Source organism: Thamnophis sirtalis, unplaced genomic scaffold, assembly GCF_051295495.1.
Source record: "Thamnophis sirtalis isolate CommonGarterSnake01/CBP01778 unplaced genomic scaffold, rThaSir2_p1.2 scaffold_5, whole genome shotgun sequence".
Lineage (NCBI taxonomy): Eukaryota > Metazoa > Chordata > Lepidosauria > Squamata > Natricidae > Thamnophis > Thamnophis sirtalis.
The window spans coordinates 3,081,485-3,102,307 of record NW_028261385.1 but is presented as its reverse complement, the minus strand read 5'-3'; the positions used below and the strand labels follow the sequence as shown (position 1 = coordinate 3,102,307).

The window sequence follows — 20,823 nt, the reverse complement described above, 5'->3', positions numbered from 1 at the left end:
ATATATATCTATCTACAACGACAAATGGTCATTGTTGCTTTAAATGAGTGGATGTACTTATCAGGTGTAATTAACTTTACTATAAGGAGGAGTCAGGAGAGTTCACTCACTCTCTCTCTGCTTGTCCTATGCTTGATGACTTGATGACTTGATGACTGGAAGGTGAACTGCGACAGTAAGCTATTGTTTGTTCTTTGAATTGTGTTTGGACTAATATCTACTATCACTGCTTGTGAAGCAATTATCAGTAGTAAAGCTACTTGTTTTTACTGGCAGTGTCTGAAACTCTATCCGTGTGTTTCTACTAGCAACATTCTTTCTCTCTAGCTGTACATTCCGCTGCACTACTTTCTGTCTCCCAACGGAGGTACCCCTAACGAAGTCCACAAGTCTTAAAGTGGCCAAGGTTGGAGACCCCTGCCTTACATCACCATTTCTCAACCACGACAACTTTTAAGTCGTGTGAACTTCGCTCCCCAGAATTCCCCAGGCAGAATTCTGGGAGTTGGAAGTCCACGTATCTTAAAGTGGCCACGTTTGGGAAAGGCCACCTGAGCTTCTTCGAAGTTTACCTGTGCCAGGCGAGTCCTTCTCCGTGAACCAAGCTGTCCGGACGTTGTTTTTGCTGGGGTGCAAACGGAGGGGCCGGAAGACCCCCGGGGCTGGGCAGGCATGGAGGCGGATTGTCACCGTCTTTGCATCCTTCCCTACAACAACAGATGGAGAAGAAAAGGAAGGAGAAGAGAATAAGAAAGGGAGAATTAGCAATGTGGACACAAATGCAGAGAGAGAGAGGCAATCAGAGTCCGGTCTGTTTGGCTTTGGGCTTTATCTTGAAATAAGTCTTTTTTTAAAAAACCAAATGATGGGAATTGTTGACAGTGGTGGGAAACTGAGGTTATGAAGCCTCGGAAGCTAAGCAGGATGGGTTAGTACTTGGATGCGGGCCTGCCTGGCGCTGACAGCGAGGGAGGGAGGGAGGGAGGAAAGAAGAAAGGAGGGAGGAAGGACTCAAGGATGGAGGGAAGGAGGGAGTGAGGGTGGAAAGAAGGAAGGAGGGAGGGAGGGAAGGAAGGGTCAAGGATGGAGGGAGGGAGGAAAGAAGGAAGGAGGGATGGAGGGAAGAATGACTCAAGGAGGGAGGAAGGGAGGAGTCAGGGAGGGGAGGGAGGAAAGGGGTGGGCAAGAATGGAGGGAGGGAGGAAAAAAGGAAGGAGGGAAGAAAAGAAGAATGAGTCAAAGAGGGAGGAGTCAGGGAGGGAGGAAAGAAGAAGGAAGGAAGGAGTCAAAGATGGAGGGAAGGGGGAGGGAGGGAGGGAAGAAGGAAGGAAGGAGGGAGGGAAGGAAGGGTCAAGGATGGAGGGAGGGAGGAAAGAAGGAAGGAGGGAGGGAGGGAAGAATGACTCAAGGAGGGAGGGAGGGAGGAAAGGAGGGAAGAAAGGAAGAATGAATCAAGGAGGGAGGGAGGGAGGAAAGAAGAAGGAAGAAAGGAGTCAAGGATGGAGGAAAGGGGGGAGGGAGGGAGAAAAAATGAAGGAGGGAGGGAAGAGTCAAGGATGGATGGAGGGAGGGAAGAAGGGAGGATGGAGGGAGGAAAGGATCAAGGATGGAGGGAGGGAGAAAGGAGGGATGGAGGGAAGAATGACTCAAGGAGAGAGGGAGGGAGGAAAGGGATGGGCAAGAATGGAGGGAGGAAAGAAGGAAGGAGGGAAGAAAGGAAGAATGAGTCAAGGAGGGAGGGAGGGAGGGGTCAGGGTGGGAGGAAAGAAGAAGGAAGGAAGGAGTCAAGGATGGAGGGAAGGGGGAGGGAGGGAAGAAGGAAGGAAGGAGGGGTCAAGGAAGGAGGGAAGGAGGGAGGAAGAAGTCGAGGATGGATGGAGGGAGAAAGAATGAAGGAGGGAGGGAAGAGTCAAGGAGGGAGGGATGGAGGAAGGAAAGAAGGAAGGGAAGAAGGAGGGAAGAATGAATCAAGGAGGAAGAGATAGAGGGAAGAAAGAAAGAAGAAGGGAGGGAAGTAAGGGTCAAGGACGGACGGAGGGAGGAAAGAAGGAAGGAGGGAGGTAAGAATGAGCCAAGGAGGGAGGAAGGGAAGAAAGGAGGTCAAAACAAGAAGACAGTTCAGCCAGCCAAGGAGACTTCCGGCTTCCTCCTCTCCACAGTTCTTTGACTTCCTCACTGTTAGCGAGGTGTGTGCAGAATCCTTCGCTCCCCCCTCTCACCTTGAGGCTGGAGGAGCACAAGGGGCTTCAGGTGGTTGCCGTTCAGGTAAGTAAAGGCCACGCTCCCAAAGCGGTTTGTCTCGGCCAGGTGTTGGGCCAGGTGGGCCAGGTAGAGGGCCCTCTTGCGGTGGTAGCGCTGGTTAAGGTTATCCTTCTCTTGGAAGACTTCCTAAAAAACACAAACACCGTTTTCGGGTAGTCCTCGACTTACGACCCCAAATTTATGTTGCTAAGTGAGAGACATCAGTTAGGGGAGTTTTGTAGAAGCATGGCCAAGAAAACAGAAGAACCAACCAGCATGAAATATCCCTTTACTTGCTGAGATCGTCTTCCCAATGTTATTATCCGCCTTACTATCTGTTTGGTCTAAATGGTGAAGGCACCACGCTAGAAACCAGGAGACCGTGAGCTCTAGTACCCACCTTGGCATCAAAGGCCGTGGAGTGACTTTAAGCCAATCACCAGGAGACAGGGAGTTCTAGTCCTGCCTTAGGCACGGAAATCATGTAGGGCAATGGTCTCCAACCTTGGCAACTTTAAGACCTGTGGACTTCAACTCCCAGAATTCCTCAGCCAGCTTTGCTGGCTGAGGAACTCTGGGAGTTGAAGTCCACAGGTCTTAAAGTTGCCAAGGTTGGAGACCACTGATGTAGGGGACTTTGGACCAATCACCAGCAGACTGTGAGTTCTAGTTCTAATTTAGGCACGAAAACCACCTAGGGGACACTTTGGGCCAATCACCAGAAGGTGAGTCCTTGTTCCATCCGTGACCCATCAAAACCGCGCTCGACTAAGCCGCGCCCGATTAAACCGCGTCGCTGACGTCATCAACAGGGCGACAACAGCCAGCGCGGAGAAAGAAGGGCGCTTTAAATAGCGCTTTGAAAGCAAGCCGATTCACGTTAAGGTAAGGGTTAGGTTTAGGGTTAGGTTTAGGATTAGGTTTAGGGTTAGGTTAAGGGTTAGGGTTAGGTTTAGGGTTAGGTTTAGGGTTAGGTTAAGGGTTAGGGTTAGGATTAGGTTTAGGGTTAGGTTTAGGATTAGGTTAAGGGTTAGGTTTAGGGTTAGATTTAGGATTAGGTTAAGGGTTAGGGTTAGGTTTAGGGTTAGGTTTAGGTTAAGGGTTAGGTTTAGGGTTAGGTTAAGGGTTAGGGTTAGGTTAAGGGTTAGGATTAGGTTTAGGGTTAGGTTTAGGATTAGGTTAAGGGTTAGGTTTAGGGTTAGATTTAGGATTAGGTTTAGGGGGGTTAGGTTTAGGTTTAGGGGTTAATTTTAGGTTTAGCGTTTACAGCGTGCTTCTCTCTCCGCACTGTTGTCGCCCTGTTGATGACATCAGCGACACGGTTTAGTCGGGCGTGGTTTAGTCGAGAGCGGTTTTGTGGTGGAACCGTTCCATCTTAGGCATGAAAGCCGGCTGGGTGATTTTGAGTCAGCCCCTCTCTTGGCCCACCCCACCCCATAAGATTGTTGTTGTGGGGGGGATAGAGGTGGAAGAAGGAGCATTGATATGTTTGTCACCTTCTTTACAAAAAAAAAAATTTTAATAAAGATGGGGCGAAAAATAAATAAAAACAATAGAATTAAAAAGGAACCTCCTGGGGCCACTCACCTTGGGCATGATCACTGCCACATCCACATTCACCTCCGGTTTGACGCAGGTGCCCAGCAGGTAACTCCCCACCACCTTCACCTGCGTTGGGGGCAGGAAATGGAACTTGCCCTTCACCTTAAAAGGAATCTGCAGAATAGGGACTTTCACTCCCCTGGGGAGCCAAGACTGGTCAGTGATCTGAAAAGCAAAAAGTAGAATCCACCTTTTTATCGCTGAATCAAGATCAAGCCGGAGTCTTCATCCCATCCTGGATAAATGGTTGTCCCATATTTTCTCTTTTTCCATTCAATGTTTTTTTATTTTTTAATACAAATTATACATATTCTAGGAACAAAGCATTGTCTTTTCTTTTACACCCTCTCATTTACATCCTCCTTTTTTACATCATAGTTTCGTTTTCACTTTTTGCCAAATTATTCTCTTCCTTTACTTTTCATCTTTATAGGATTTTTTTCTTAATACATCAACAATATCTTCAATTGCCCCTTCAAAGTTACACCAAATTTTCCTTTCTTATTTTTTCCCATTGGTGTATTTTGCTATAAACAGCATAAAATACTTCAATTTAAGCGTGGAGAGCCTTTCTTTCAAAAAATTTCAACAATTAACAATATACGATCATTTCTTTATTTCTTAATTAGTTACATCACAATAACAAACTTGCTACTATTCTCTTTAGTCTGCTAATGTAGTTTTTTTTTCCCCCTTCTTCCTCTTTTAACCATTTTCTCTTGGGCTCTCAAAAATTCCAGTTTTAATTCTTTTCCTTCCTCTCCCCCTTTCCCCTAACTTCTTTTTCCTTTTCCTATTTTTGTGATTATTGTATCTCTTCTTCAGAGTATTTACTTTTATTATTCGAGTAACTTTCCCCAGGGTTTTCCCTGTTCTCCTCCTTTCCTTATTATTTTGTGGTTTCTTTTTTTGGGAGATCTTCTCCTCTGCCAATCCCAGTGAAATCTTCTATCTGCACTTTATGTTCAATTTTCCTTTTTCCCATCTTTTCTTGAAGACCTCCAACAATGGAGCTACCACAGGAGGCAAATTGTTCCATGGATGGATCGTTCTGAAGGTCAGGAATTTCCTCCTTATTTCTAGTTTGGATTTCCACCTGGAGGGGCTTTCCACCCGTGGCTTCTTTTCCTACCCCCTCAGGTGCTTTGGAGAACAGGTTGACCCCTTAGTGACAGCCCCTCAAGACGCAGAAGACACTTATCATGTGTCCCCCTCGCCCCTAATTCTTCTCTTGGATAGGCTAGTCCAGTGAAGCTTTTTCTCATTGCATGCTGAAGGTGCGTGCACACATACGCATGCCCATTCCAATAATGCAATGTGTGTGTGACACACACACCCGTGCACCCCACCCCACTGCGCATGTGCTCCCCCCGCACCCCATTTTGGGCCTAGCAGGCCTCCCTGAAGCCTCCTGGGACCAAAAATGGGCTGTGGGAGGGGGGGGGGATACGCCAGACACCTCCCCCCCCCACATGCCCTGTTTTGGGCCTAGCAAGCCTCCCTGAAGCCTCCTGGGGCCAAAAATGGGCTGGGGGGGGGGGACCACACATCGCACCTCCCCACACCTGTGTCCCATTTGGGCCTAGCAAGCCTCCCTGAAGCCTCCTGGGGCCAAAAATGGGCTGTGGGGGGGACACACATCGCCACCCACCCCCCTGTGTCCCATTTGGGCCTAGCAAGCCTCCCTGAAGCCTCCTGGGGCCAAAAATGGGCTGTGGGGGGGACACACATCGCCACCCACCCCCCTGTGTCCCATTTGGGCCTAGCAAGCCTCCCTGAAGCCTCCTGGGGCCAAAAATGGGCTGGGGGGGGGGGACCACACATCGCACCTCCCCACACCTGTGTCCCATTTGGGCCTAGCAAGCCTCCCTGAAGCCTCCTGGGACCAAAAATGGGCTGGGGGGGAACACATCGCCCCCCCCCCCGTGTGTCTCATTTGGGCCTAGCAAGCCTCCCTGAAGCCTCCTGGGACCAAAAATGGGCTGTGGGAGGGGGGGATACACCGGAACCCCCCACCCCCCCCACCCGTGCCCATTTTGGGCCTAGCAGGCCTCCGTGAAGCTTTCTGGGACCAAAAATGGGCCACAGGGGGAGGGCGCACCCTGCGTATGCACAGCAGAGACCCACAAATCAGCTGACCGGCAGGAGGCGCACGTGCAGTAGAGCTGAGCTGGGGCAATGGCTCACCTGCCAGCAGAGAGGACTCTGTGTGCCACCTGTGGCACATGTGCTACAGGTTCGCCCTCAAGGGGCTAGTCCCCCTCAATCATTCATCGTATGATTTTGTCTTGAGACCCCAGGCGTGGCCGGCAGTGTGCTGCAGGAGGATGGGATTACAATGCTGTGGCCTCGTTAAGTTCCTGATCTGAATAGAAAACGAGCCACCTCCTATATCCGTGATGGCCGAACCTATGCCACACGAGGCCAAAGTGGTGCACGGAGGAGCCACGTTGCCTGGCGTGCGCGGCGTCACCCATTCCTCTCCTGGGTTTCTGGCGCGCATGCAAGCGTGGCAATCCGCTGGCCTTGCAAAACTACTTGGCAATGAGGTCTCTGGCAGCGGTTCAAGGGCGAGGAAGGCGGATGCTTATCAGCCTCACTCTGAAAGACTGTGGCAGACTTCTGTAGGACTCTTTACAGACTGATCGTGAATCCTTACAGGCTGTGAATGAACATAGTTCACAACCATTTAAATTTTAAAAAGGGGTTTTGGGACTTAAGCGGGTGATTTTTACTGTCCCAGGAAGCCTCGGTCAGAACAGCTTTGGGGATTTTAAATTTCCTGAAGATGCTTTTCCTGGGTCTGTTAGTCCAGTGTTTCTCAACCTTGGCAACTTGAAGAGGTCTGGACTTCAACTCCCAGAATTCCCCAGCCAGCATTCGCTGGCTGGGGAATTCTGGGAGTTGAAGTCCAGACATCTTCAAGTTGCCAAGGTTGAGAAACACTGTGTTAGTCGACACCCTTGTCTGTGCAGGGAAAGGATCCCAAATCTGGAAATACACAGGAAACATGTCTCAAAAGGTGGTTTTTTTTTCCAAAAGGTAACTGGACTTTCTTGGAGTTTTTTTTTTCCTTGAAAACGTTTCACTTCTGGTCCAAGAGGCTTCTTCGGTTCTGACTGAAGAGCTCAGAGTCAGACCTGGAGAAGCTTCTTGGGTGAGAATCCCAAAGGTGCTTTTTTTTTTTTCAAGAGGCAACTGTACTTTCTGGTTTTTTCTTTGAAGATGTTTCCCTTCTCATCTAAGCCGCTTCTTCAGTTCTGACTGGATGGTGGGGAATAGAAGGGTTATGTTCCTTGATAGTTCCAGAGAGATGATGTCATATCCTATCTGTGTGGGGTTTCCTGCCTAAGCAGGCGGTTGGACTAGAAGACCTCCAAGGTCTCCTCCAACTCTGTTATTCTATTCTATTCCATTCCATTTTCTATTCTATTTTCATATTCTATTCTATTCCATATTTCTATTCTATTCCTTATACTATTCTATTCTACTCCATTCCATTCCATATTTCTATTCTATCCTATTCCATATTCTATTCTATTTTCATATTCTATTCTATTCCATATTTCTATTCTATATTTCTATTCTATTCCTTATTCTATTCTATTCTACTCCATTCCATTCTATTCCACATTTCTATTCTATTCTATTCCATATTCTATTTTATTTTCATGTTTTATTCTATTCCATATTTCTATTCTATTCCATATTTCTATTCTATTCCTTATTCTATTCTATTCTACTCCATTCCATTCTATTCCACATTTCTATTCCATTCTATTCCATATTCTATTTTATTTTCATGTTTTATTCTATTCCATATTTCTATTCTATTCCATATTTCTATTCTATTCCATTCCATATTTCTATTCTATTCCTTATACTATTTTATTCTACTCCATTCCATTCCATATTTCTATTCTATTCCATTTTCTATTCTATCTTCATATTTCTATTCTATTCCATATTTCTATTCTATTTCTTATTCTATTCCATTCCATTCCATATTTCTATTCTGTTCTATTTTACTCCCATTCTATTCCACTCCACTCCATTCCATTCCATATTTCTTTTCTATTCTATTCTGCTCCCATTCTATTCCATATTTCTATTCTATTCTATTCCGTATTCCATTCCATTCCTTCCATTCCAAGAAAAACCAAAAACTCCACTTGCTTCTTGGAAGGAAAAAAAGCACCTTGGGGACAACCATGCCCTGGAGAACCTCAAGAACCTCCAGAGAACATATCTCAAGATGCTGTCAACCACACAGATCTGAAGCATACATCTCTCGCGGGAACCTCCGGGACGTTGTTGAGCATGCCGCTGATTTCATGAAGGAAGGCATCAATCCGCTGCTTCCTCTTCTCCTTGAGGGTCACCTCTTTCAACAGCTCTTCGATCTGCAGATGGAGAGAAAAATGCAAGAAATAGAGGTCATTCACGGGGGTGGGGTGGGGGGGCATCAAAATGTTCTAGATCTCCCTTTCGTTATAGGAATCGCCCTTCCGGTTCCCCCTGCCAAAGTTGCTTTGGCTGTGATCTTGGGAGAGTTCGAGTTTACGCCGTTTACGCATGGATTCCAAGCTAGGTCCCCGCTTGACTCCTCCTCCCAATTTCCCAACCCGAACTGACCTGCAGGCGCAGAAGGTTGGAATGGAACAGGTTCTCGGTCTCCTTGAGGTGGCTCAGCTCTTCATTGGTGGGCACCTTGTACAGCTCACTTTTGCCCAATTTCACCGGCTGCAAGAGGCCTTCGGAAGAAGAGGCCCGTTTCTTTCCCCTTGTCTTCTCTTCTTTAGGGATGCCATTTTGTTTCTCTTCCTTCTCCGGACTTTTAGTTCCCTCGTCACTTTCAGGTAACATCTGCAGGTAACAACAACAACAATGAAGAGGATTATTCGCCCCCATAAAGATTTTGTCTTTTAACAGTCCTGATACCTGGTCTGGGATGGTGGGGGAATGAAAGGATTTACACTCCCTGCAGACAGCTGGTCATTTGTTAAGGAGATGAGAAACTAAAGGTCTTCAAAAGAAAAAAACCAGACAGTCCAGTTGCCTCCAGAAAAAGCACCTTTGGGACAACCATGACCTGGAGGACTGAGAATCTCTACAGGCTTTTAGCCATACAATTTGGGATGAAGACCCTTGGAATGGTGTGGGAGAAGGAATGGATTTCCAGAGGAAAAAACTGCAGACTACGGGAACCAATTGCACCACTCAGGTGACCCTGAGGACAGAGATAAACTTCCAAGAGGCCTCAAGGACTCTATAAAAGGATGCAAATGACCAGCTGTCTGCAAGGAATATAAATCTTTCCCTTCCCCACCATCCAGTCAGAGATGACGAAGCTTCTGGGATGGGAGAATCTCTACAAACTTTTAGCTATGCAATTTGAGATGAAGACCCGTGGAATGGTCTGGGAATAGGAATGGATTTCCAGAGAGAAAATTGCTGACTGCAGGAACCATTTGTACCACTCAGGTGACCCTGAGGACAGAGATAAACCTCCAAGTGGCCTCAAGGACCCTCTAAAAGGATGCAAATGACCAGCTGTCTGGAAGGAATATAAATCTTTCCCTTCCCCACCATCTGGTCAGAGCTAAAGAAGCTTCTGAGATGGGAGAATCTCTACAAATTTTTAGCTATGCAATTTGAGATGAAGACCCTTGGAATGGTCTGGGAGTCGGAATGGATTTCCAGAGGAAAAAAATTGCAGACTACAGGAACCATTTGCACCACTCAGGTGACCCTGAGGACAGAGATAAACCTCCAAGTGGCCTCAACGACCCTCTAAAAGGATGCAAATGACTGTATTATAAGATATGGGGATGTTTTTATGATTGGATAGAAAATGAATATACGCAAAAAGAAATAGAAAACTGAATAATCGGGGGGGGGGGTCAGAATTAGAGGGGAGGAGTTGACTTAAAAGGTAATGAAATGTAAAGGCAAGATAAACATATATATTAAAATGATGTATGTTGAATTTGATAACACAAAAACTGTACCCAGATGACACACTGTAAGATTAATGATGTAAGAGAGGTGATGGGAAAACAAAATAAAAAACTTTTTTTTAAACAGGATGCAAATGACCAGCTGTCTGCAAGGAGTATCAATCCTTCCCTTCCCCACCATCCAGTCAGAGCTGAAGAAGCTTCTTGGATGAGAAGTGAAATGTCTTCAAAAGAAAAAAGAAGTCGGGGGAGGGAAGGCTGGGGGGTGGGTGGGGGGGAGGGAGGGAGGGATGAATATTAGGCTTGACGAGGGGTGTTAGATTTTAAAGTAATATGATTGCACATGTATACTGTCTTCTCTTATTTTTTCTTTAAAACTAGGATATGTTAAGTATATTGATATGGAAGCATAAATACCATCAACATAGAATGGAGTTTGCTCAGAAGCTGAAATACACCAAGTGAATGAGAGGAAGAGTGGGAAGCAGAGGAGAGAGGAAAGATAGGAAGAGAGGGATAGGAGAGAGGGGAAGATGAGGAGAATAAGGAGTGGAATGAAGAGAGAGGTGAAGGAGAAAGGAAGGGGAAGTAGTAGAGTAGAAAAGGATGATGGAGGGAAGAAAGGAGGTAGGAGAGAGGTAGAAGAAAGAAATGAATGGAGAGCAGAAGAGCTAATAATGGGTTTTTATCTTTCTGGGCGTTGATGACAAGAGGAACTGATGTAATTACTACTTACTACAATAGGATATTGGCTATATAATAGTATACATGTGATTATATGTTATGAAAAGAGAAAATAAAAAGTATACTTCATCAAAAAAAAAGAGAGAGAAAGTCCAGTTGTCTCTTGAAAAAAGGCACCTTTGGGACATCCAACCCTGTTATTCTGTTGTAAAAGATTAAACTTAAATAAGATCCTTTTTTTTTGAGTCTCGTTTGAATGAGAAGCCAGCAGGCATCCCAGGTTTGCAGGAAACGAAGCATCCTGAAACAGGGCAATGGAAAGGAAAGATAAGCCCTGGTCCATCTGCAGCCACCAAACCCCACAAAGTGGCTTTTTGGCCAAATCTACTCTACAAGTGGCTTCTGGGGGGAGCCGGGGCAAGATACCTGACCTGAGCTGCTGCAAGAAACAGGAGGCAGCATAAATCAAATCCATTTTGTACAGAGGAATGATTTGAGTCTGTCATCTGAACCTCCATCACTGTCTGGTTTGGTTCTGCACCCAACAGGACAGAGAGAGACTTCAGAAGATGATCAGAACTGCAGAAGAAACAATGGCTACCAACCTGCCTTCCATGGAGGACCTGCACACTGCAGGAGTCAAAAAGAGGGCTGTGAAAATATCTACAGACCCCTCGCATCCTGGACATTGTTTCAACTCCTACACTCAAAATGAGGCTATAGGGGACTGCACACCAGAACAAAACACAAGGACAGTTTTTTCCCCCAAACGCCATCACTCTGCTAAACCGATAATTCCCACAACACTGTCAAACTATTTACTAAGACTGTATTACTATTCTTCTTCTCATCCCTCTCTCCTCCCACTTATGACTATAACCTTGTTGCTAGTATTTTTACGATTTATACTGTCTTATTTGTTTCCTAGTATGATTAGATTGCTTATTAGTAACCCGTGACCATCACTAAGTGTTGTATCTTATGATTCTTGATGAATGTGTTCTATTTTATTTTTCTTTATGTACACTGAGAGCATTTGCCCCCCCCACCAAAGGCAAAGTCCTCGTGTGTCCAATCACACTTGGCCAATAAAGAATGGAATTCAATTCCTATTTTATTCTTCTTTCTTTCATTCTATTCTATTTCCATTCCATATTTTCTTTTCTATTCTATATATTTTGCAAAAATATTTGGGGGGGGGGAGGAAAAATGTCCCTCTCCCCCTCTTCCAAAATTAGCTACACCCCAAAGATGAGACGCTGAGATGCATCAAAATAATAACAACAATAACAATAGAATAACAAAAGGAGACCTCAGAGGTCTTCTAGTCCAACCCTACAGTTCAACAGATCAAGCTCTCGCCAAGTTGAGCCAAACTAAGATTGTCTTCCACCACCACCACCCCATCTCCAACCCCACCCCACCCACCCCAAACCCTGAAAGAAAGCGAGGGAGGGAGACACTGCGCGCAGCCCCGGACTACAACTCCCATCGCCCTTGACCATCACCACTCCGGCCGTGGATGATGGGGGTTGCAGTCCGACGAGGAGACGGGCGAAGCTCCCCGGGGAGCCATAACAGCATTGCTTCTCCCCGATCTATTTCATCCCACCGCGCTCCGCTCAGCCGCAACCCACCTTCTGCCGATCAGCTCGGGCAGCCATGTGGGTGGAACTCGGCAAAAAAAAAGGGAAAAACCACGTGGAGTACGGCTTCTTCCGTCTTCCGGCCAATATGTTAATCATTCTCGGGCTCTGATAGGTTAGCGTCGTTTACACCCGCCCTCTTTTGGAGGTTTGGTTGAGAGCGCAAGGGAAGTTTTGCCGGAACGCGCATAAGGGATCACGGTTCAGTCTAGAAGTAGGAAAATGAAGAGAGGTCCAACCTCGCCCTCTGTTTCTGGAGAAGGGACTTCCGGGTTCAGCGTGACCACTTAATTTAATTTTTAATTATTTTTTTTTTTAAATAGTTTTTATTGAACATTTTCAAGTTTCAAAAACCACAAATTAAAAAAAAGGAAAAAAGAAAAAGGGGGGGAAAAACCAAGGAAAAGAACAAAAACAAGTACAAACAGATAAAAACACAAAAAATGACAATATAATATAATTTTACAGTTTTATCAGCATGCATATTCTGCTTTTGTAGTTTGCTCTTCGATTTTTGCCTTCTTGTAGATTTTAACAATTCTAATGTTAAAGTAATAATTACATTGTAATAGAATATTACATATAATATTCCAATATAAATCTAATAAGATTTTACATACATACATACATTTTTCTTTCATATTTTCATATTCATATTTCTAACTGTGGGAAGTTATCATCCAGCCCTCTCCCAGAAAAATGAAATATCCTAGGAAATATTGAAAAGGCAGAATATTTCACTGGATGTGAAAAGAAAGAAACATGTTTTAAAAGACAGAATAGTTGCCTGTAGCTTCCTGCCCATCCCCACCTTGTTAATGGGCCATTAAGAAGGCCAAGCTAGTCCACTTTACATAATAAAGACTTCTCCACTTCAGCTACAGGAAAGCATGATAATATTGGCCCCAACTGACCACATGTCATCTGAGAACTCAACTAAACCTGTATTCAAAACACAGCCTAGAGAGTTGCCCCTGCATGGCCCCATGGGAGTCTGCCAACCAATCAGAATGCATTTCTTACACAGGAACAGGAAACAGAGAGGTGGGAGTAAACAGGTTATAAAAAGCCTAGCAAGCCCCTCCTTCAGCCCTTCTCTTCTTCTCCACCAACATTGAAGCATATGATCACCTTTTCTGTTCAGGGCTCAAGCCATGTGGTCCTATCCACAATAAGCCATCTTTCCAAGCAGCCTCCATGTCTCCAGTGTCTTTTCCCCCACTTGGAGCCGAACCCAGAAGGACATTTCTTTCATCAGCAGCAGGTGGATAATTTAACTTCGGCTTTTTACTTCATAAATACAAGGACTCAAATACTCATTGAGTATTTTATTTGAAAGTAACCTTCAACCCAGCATCTTTTATTTCAGAGTTCAAAATGTTTTTGTTGCGTGCAGTAATAAAAATGTGTTTTCTCTTATTTGATTTTTTTTATAGCAATAGCAATAGCAGTTAGACTTATATACCGCTTCATAGGGCTTTCAGCCCTCTCTAAGCGGTTTACAGAGTCAGCATATCGCCCCCAACAACAATCCGGGTCCTCATTTTACCCACCTCGGAAGGATGGAGGTCAACCCTGAGCCGGTGAGATTTGAACAGCCGAACTGCAGAACTGCAGTCAGCTGAAGTGGCCTGCAGTGCTGCATTTAACCACTGCGCCACCTCGTAGCATAGCATAAAGGTAAAAAAAAAAACCTGATACATGCAATGTTATCTTCATTTTAATGTCAAAAGGGTTTTGTGGCTCCCAATGTTTTCTTTTCGGTGGAAAACGGGTCCAAATGGCTCTTTTGAGTGTTTAAGATTGCAGGCCCCTGTTTTGGTGGTCTTCCTACTAAATGCCAGTTTCTCTGGGGTCCAGAAGATGGCAGCCTTGGCTTTGCTTTAAGAAAAAGAGTTGTTTGCGGGGGTCCCACAGGTGTGCAATGGCAGCCTCACCCCTTTTCACACCCAAGGAATGGGTGTGAAGAATGGAAAAACCCACCCACCCCTATGACTTTTTGTACACTATCCCACAAGTGCCCGAACCTCCTGTCTCCATCCATGGCTCTCTTTGAGGGATTCATTAGTTACAAGAAGCCATAGTTTGTTTAGTTGCAGTTTATTGGATAAATCACAGTTTGCAAGAATCCATAGTTTCTTTAGCTGTAGTTTTTGTATAAACCACAGTTGGATCAATCACAATTTACAAAGAGACATAATTTGTTTACGGTAGCTGTCATTTCTTGGATCAGCCACAATTATAAGAAACCATATTTTAGTTGCCCTTTATTAAATAAATCAAAGTTTGCAAGAAGTCATATCTTGTTTAACTGTAATTTATTGGACAAGCCATCATGATAAGAAGCCATAGTTTGTTTAGTTTCAGTTTATTAAATAAATCACAATTTATAAAAAGCCATAGTTTGTTTAGCTGTAATTTTTGGATACAGTGCAATTTACAAGATGCCATAGTTTATTGTATAAGCCATAATTTACTGTGGGAAGTTATCATCCAGCCTTCTCCCAGAAAAATGAAATATCCTAGGAAATATTGAAAAGGCAGAATATTTCTCTGGATGTGAAAAGAAAGAAACATGTTTTAAAAGACAGGATAGTTGCCTGTAGCTTCCTGCCCATCCCCACTGTTAATGGGCCATTAAGCCGACCAAACTAGTCCACTTTACATAATAAAGACTTCACCAGCAGCTACAGGAATGCATGATAATATTGGCCCTTTACTCAACTGACCACATGGCATCTGAGAACTCATCCATACCTGTATTCAAAACACAGCCTAGAGAGTAGCCCCTGCATGGCCCCATGGGAGTCTGACAACCAATCAGAATACATTTCTTACACAGGAACAGGAAACAGAGAGGTGGGACTAAACAGGGTATAAAAAGCCTAGCAAGCCCCTCCCTCAGCCCTTCTCTTCTTCTCCACCAACATTGAAGCATGTGATCCCCTTTTCTGTTCAGGAGTTCAAGCCATGTGGTCCTGTCCACCATTAAAACCTTCTTTCCAAGCAGCCTCCATGTCTCCAGTGTCTTTTTCCCCACTTGGAGCTGAACCCAGAAGGACGTTTCTTTCATCAATACAATTTACAAGATGCCATAGTTTACTGTATAAGCCATAATTATAAGACCTAGTTTGTTTAGTTGCAGTTTATTGGATATATTACAATTTACAAGCAGCCATAGTGTTGCAGAAAATTTTTGTTGTTGGGTGTGCCAAAAATGCAAGGGCACGCATGCATGCTGGCACCCATAATGCAAAGCATGTCCCCACATGTGCATACGTGCATAACCACACACATACGCTTCCCCACACACACTGCACTACTCACCTCCAAGCTGAGCTTGCTTATTTCTTCTGGGGGAAGTCCCTTTTCACAGAGCCGAGGTGGCGCAGTGGTTAAATGCAGCACTGCAGGCTACTTCAGCTGACTGCAGTTCTGCAGTTCGGCTGTTAAAATCTCACCGGCTCAGGGTTGACTCAGCCTTCCATCCTTCCGAGGTGGGTAAAATGAGGACCCGGATTGTTGTTGGGGGGCAATATGCTGACTCTGTAAACCGCTTAGAGAGGGCTGAAAGCTCTATGAAGCGGTATATATAAGTCCAACTGCTATTGCTATTTTCGCCCTCCCCAGGCTTCAGGAAAGCCTCTGGAGCCTGGGGAGGGCAAAAAACAGGTCCAACAGGCCAACTGGAAATTTTGGTTAGCCCGTTGGACCCGTTTTTCCTCCTCCCCAGGCTCCAGAGTCTTTCCTGGAGTCTGGGGAGGGTGAAAATAGCCTCTCCCGGAGGCCCTCCGGAAGACTGAAAATCAGCTGGCCGGCGCATGCACACACGGTGGAGTTGATGGCTCGCCTGCCGGCAGAAATAGCTCCTTGTGCCACCTGTAGCACACACACCATAGGTTCTCCATCACAGTACTAGCAATAGCAGTTAGACTTATATACCGCTTCATAGGGCTTTCAGCCCTCTCTAAGTGGTTTACAGAGTCAGCATATTGCCCCCAACAACAATCCGGGTCCTCATTTTACCCATCTTGGAAGGATGGAAGGCTGAGTCAACCCTGAGCCGGTGAGATTTGAACAGCCGAACTGCAGAACTGCAGTCAGCTGAAGTAGCCTGCAGTGCTGCATTTAACCACTGCGCCACCTCAGCTCTATTGGCTTTACTATCTTAAAGCCAATACCAAGCATGTTTCCATGATCGGAGAGCCCAGTATATCAACCAACCTCCCAAACCACTGTACACATGGTGTGTATTACAACAATTCATTTAGTGACGTTCAAAGTCATGACAACATTAAAAAAAAAAGTGACATGTGACTGTTTTGTACACTGACGACCGTTGCAGCATCCGTCATGGTCACGTCATCAAAATTTGGATGCTTGTCAACCGGCTCATATTTATGACGGGTTGCAGTGTGCCGAGGTCACACAATCCCCTGTTGTGACCTTCTGACAAGCAAAATCCATAGGGAAGCCAGATTCACTTAACAACCATATCACTAACTTAATAACTGCAGTGATTCCCTTAACACTACTTCACATTTATCAGCACAAATAAAAAGAAAACCACAAATATAACAAAGGCAACAGTAAAAATATTGGGTTTCTGTCGTGATGGACTCTTGTGACAAGCCGATTGACAGATGATGGAAGCAGTTAGCTTCCTCCCATAATTGGGGCTTACCAGGGGTTGTAAAAAAATCTAATAGATACCTTTCACCCTGGCTTTGCTGATAACGGATAAGAGCCTGTGGCCTAATGGCTAAGATTTCTTCCTAGTATGTAATATAGCCCAGGCTCAATTTCCAGTAAGGGTATGGCTAGCTGATGAGAGCTAAATAGCTTGAAATAGATCTATACTAGTCTCCCTTTATTTATTTATCAGCACAAATAAAAAAAACCATATATATATATATATGTGTGTGTGTGTGTATATTTGTGTGTGTGTGTGGGTTTATTTGTGTGCATATATAATGTATAATGTATATATTAAATGTATATGTATATATGTATATATATATGTGTTGTGACTCATCAGAAGTTTGCTGTGAGTTGAGTCGGGATGCAGGAATAACAATGCAGCGGGGGCTCCTTAGTGTGGTCTTCTGGAGATAAAAGGACTGATGGTGCCACGCCCTGGTTGCAGAAGTCAACATTCGTCGTTCGTTCATGGTTCCTCGTTCATTGGTCGTGGTTTGTTTGTGAGAGGCACTTGGAGAAGTGATTTGCTTTCTTTCTGTAAACCTGGTGTTGCTGTAATAGCTCTTTGGTTTTGCATTCCGTTATCTTCTTGCCAGAGACATTATTTATGTTTATTTTGGGCTCGCAGCCAGTCTGAGCCGAGGACTGATAAAAGTTATTTCCTTTTAAGTCTGTCTGCCTGTCGTCTTTGAACGAGCAAAGGAGGTGGGTCAGAACATATATGTATATGTGTGTCTCTGTGTGTGTATGTATATGTATATATAATTTTGTGTCACAACCCCTGGTATGCCCAAATATGGGAGGAAGCATACTGCTTTCTTTTCTCTGTCTATCGGCTCATCTCAAGAGACCATCCAGACCGAAAGCCATTATTTTTACTGTTACCTTTTTGTTACATTTGTGTTGCATTTGTGCTGATAAATAAATAAAGGGAGACTAGTATAGATCTATTTCAAGGTATTTAGCTCGCATTAGCTAGCCATACCCTTACTGGGATTTGAACCTGTGCTCTATTACATATTAGGCAGTTGTGTTAGCCACTAAGCCTGCCTAATATGTAATACAGCCCAGGTTCGAATCCCAGTAAGGGTATGGCTAGCTGATGAGAGCTAAATAGCTTGAAATAGATCTATACTAGTCTCCCTTTATTTATTTATCAGCACAAATTAAAACACACACACACACATATAATGTATGTTTGTGTATATAAATATATAAAATGTATATGTATATATGTGTGTATACATAAATGTATATGTGTTGTATTTGTGCTGATAAATAAATAAAGGGAGATGTATATAAATACAGGGAAATGTATATACATATACAGACAGATAGGCGCGCGCGATCCATCCTACTTTGGCAGGTGCAATTACATATTGTATATATACAATATATATAATTGATACATTATTGCACCTTCCATGGCAATTCATTTCCCACCTTAATTATTGCAAAGTGTTTTAGAAACAACGTCTAATAAATCAGCACTCAGCAATTGTCCTCTTTTTCATTGAAAATAGCATTTCGGTTAACTTCCCCTCCCCTTTCCAAAGTCTTAATGGTTCCGTCCATTTAAGAGCCGCTAAAGGCCTGCCCACCGCCAAAGAACTTGGACAACAGAGCCGGCAGCCAGCGAATCCCTGAAAGAGGCTGATTGCCTTTTAAAAAGCAGCGGCCAATGGCCGAACGGTCCCTTCTCTTTTAGGGCGGGATCGAGGAGAGTTACGCTTAGGAGGGCAACCAATGATATAACGCTAGAGGGCGGGAGTAAGGCTAAGCATTGGACGAGAGAAAGAGGGAGAGAGAGGGACTCCCTTCCCTTTAGGGCGTGGCCCATGAGACTTAAGCTTAGAAGGCAACCAATGATATAACGGTAGAGGGCGGGGTTAAGGAGAGGGGAAGAGCGAGAGAACACGAGAGCGTGCTCAGCCCAGCTCTGGTAAACCCTTCCCAATAAAGCCGCCTCTGACGTCAACTCGAGAGGCGTTGCCAAGGCCGCCTGACGTCACCGGGAGGGGGGTGGGACCCGTTGCCCGAGGCGCCGCCTTCGCGCGCGCGCGTGCGCCCGAAAGGCAGGCGGCCGGCCCCGGCCTGCGCGCCTGCAGGCAGGCAGGCGGAAGCGGAAGTCAAGGCTAGGGAGGTGGGGGCGGGCGGAGCGTGCGCGTTCCCGTCAGCGGGCGCGAGCGACGGACGGCCCCGAGTGAACGAGCGGAGCGGCGTCGCCCGTCACAAAAGGGGAGAGCGCGGCGTCGAGGGGGCCCCGGCGGCGGAGGAGGCGGGGAGCGAAAGCGGTCCCGCGGCTGGGCTCGCTCGGTGGCGGAGGCCGCGCTCGTCCGCCGTTGCCCCCCCCTCCCCCTTCCTCGCCCAGGGCCGCTTCCCCCCCTCCCCCCTTCCCCCTCCCCTCCCCCCACGGAGCAGGAGGAGGAGGATCGCGGCGGCGGCGGCTGCTGCGGCGGCGGGCGGGCCGGGCGGCCTGGCCCGGCCTGGCCCGCCGCGGCCAGGCCCTGCCCGGCCTGAGCGGCTCCCGTCTCGCTTCCCTCCCGGGCCTGGTGCCCCCCGTCCTCGTCCGCCACCGCCATGGCGCAGCAGCAGGTGAGCAGCTCGCAGAAGGCGCTGATGCTGGAGCTGAAGGGGCTGCAGGAGGAGCCGGTCGAGGGCTTCCGCATCACCCTGGTCGACGAGTCCGACCTCTACAACTGGGAAGTGGCCATCTTCGGGCCGCCCAACACGCTCTACGAGGGCGGCTACTTCAAGGTGAGGCCCCGCCCCCACGCCCCGCCCCCCCACACGTACCCCCTCCCTTCCCCCCCATCTCTAAGGGGGGGGGACCACAAGGCAGGAGGCTGTAAATGAGAGGAAGGGTCTTTTCTGGGTAGGGGTACACTCAAGGGTTTGGCACCCCGGTTTTCAAGGGGGAGGGAGTCTCCCCCTAGCTTTGCACCCCGCTTTTAGCATGAGGGTCTCTCTACCCCCCCCTGCTGCTTTTTAAAGAGGGTCTCCTTGCACAAACTCCCTCTTTTGGGGATCCCCTCCTGGTTTGCATTCCCTTTTTCATGAGGGTCTCCCCATTTGTTCATGGGGGTCTTCAAGGGTTTGGCACCCCGCTTTTTCATGAGGGTCTCCTCACTTTTGAAGGAGGGAGTCTCTGGTTTTGCACCCCACTTTTCATGGACCTTCAAGAGTTCGGCACCCCGCTTTTGAAGGAGGCTCTCGCTGCTGCTGTACCTCTCTTTTTTCATGAGGGTCTCCCCACTTTTTCATGGGTGGGGTCTTCAAGGGTTTGGCACCCCGCTTTTGAAGGAGGGTCTCCCTCCCGTGGTACCTCTTCGTGGGGATCTCCCCACTTTTCAAGGAGGGACTCGCTGGTTTTGCACCCTGATTTTTATTGAGGGTCTCCCCACTTTCCCGGGTTTGTACCTCCCCTCCCCTTTTGGGGTCCCCTCCTGGTTTGCATCCTCAATGAGGGTCTCCCCTGTTTTTGAGCGGGGGGGGGTTTCTTCAAGGTTTTTGCCCCCTGCCTTTTCATGAGGGTCTCCCCACTTTTGAAGGAGGCTCTCCCTCTTGTGGTACTTCTCTTTTTCATGAGGGTCTCCCCATTTTTTCATGGGGTCTTCAAGGGTTTGGCACCCCACTTTTCATGAGGGTCTCCTCACTTTTGAAGGAGGGAGTCTCTGGTTTTGCACCCCACTTTTCATGGACCTTCAAGAGTGCGGCACCCCGCTTTTGAAGGAGGCTCTCGCTGCTGCTGTACCTCTCTTTTTCATGAGGGTCTCCCCATTTTTCCAGGTTTGCATACAACTTCGCTTTGGGGGCCTCTCCTGTTTTGCATCCCCTTTTCCATGAGGGTCTCCCTGGGTTTGCCCCCCGCTCTCCCTGGCGCTCTGCTCGCTGTGACGATCCTCTTTTTAAGGAGACTCCCACTCTGGCACCCTGCTTTCTATGACGTTCTCCCCTTTTTTCACAAGGGCCTTCCTGGGTTTGCACCC

General features: G+C 46.5%; 2 protein-coding genes across 2 annotated transcripts in view; one reads left to right on the top strand and one right to left on the bottom strand.

Moving 5' to 3' along the window:
- The window catches only part of NOL6 (nucleolar protein 6), a gene marked incomplete in the record, with an annotated part of 95,865 nt that extends 83,714 nt beyond the window's left edge, over positions 1–12,151 (bottom strand). The window contains 6 exon segments of the mRNA XM_087715314.1: positions 573–707; positions 2,220–2,388; positions 3,829–4,008; positions 8,130–8,246; positions 8,479–8,709; positions 12,125–12,151. Coding sequence (XP_087571440.1) covers positions 573–707; positions 2,220–2,388; positions 3,829–4,008; positions 8,130–8,246; positions 8,479–8,709; positions 12,125–12,151 — 859 coding nt within the window.
- Positions 12,152–18,968: 6,817 nt separating this feature from the next.
- The window catches only part of UBE2R2 (ubiquitin conjugating enzyme E2 R2), a 70,094-nt gene continuing 68,239 nt past the window's right edge, over positions 18,969–20,823 (top strand). The window contains exon 1 of the mRNA XM_087715248.1: positions 18,969–19,591. Within this exon, the coding sequence (XP_087571374.1) occupies positions 19,415–19,591 (177 nt within the window). The 5' untranslated portion in view covers positions 18,969–19,414. The remainder of the gene's footprint in view (positions 19,592–20,823) is intronic.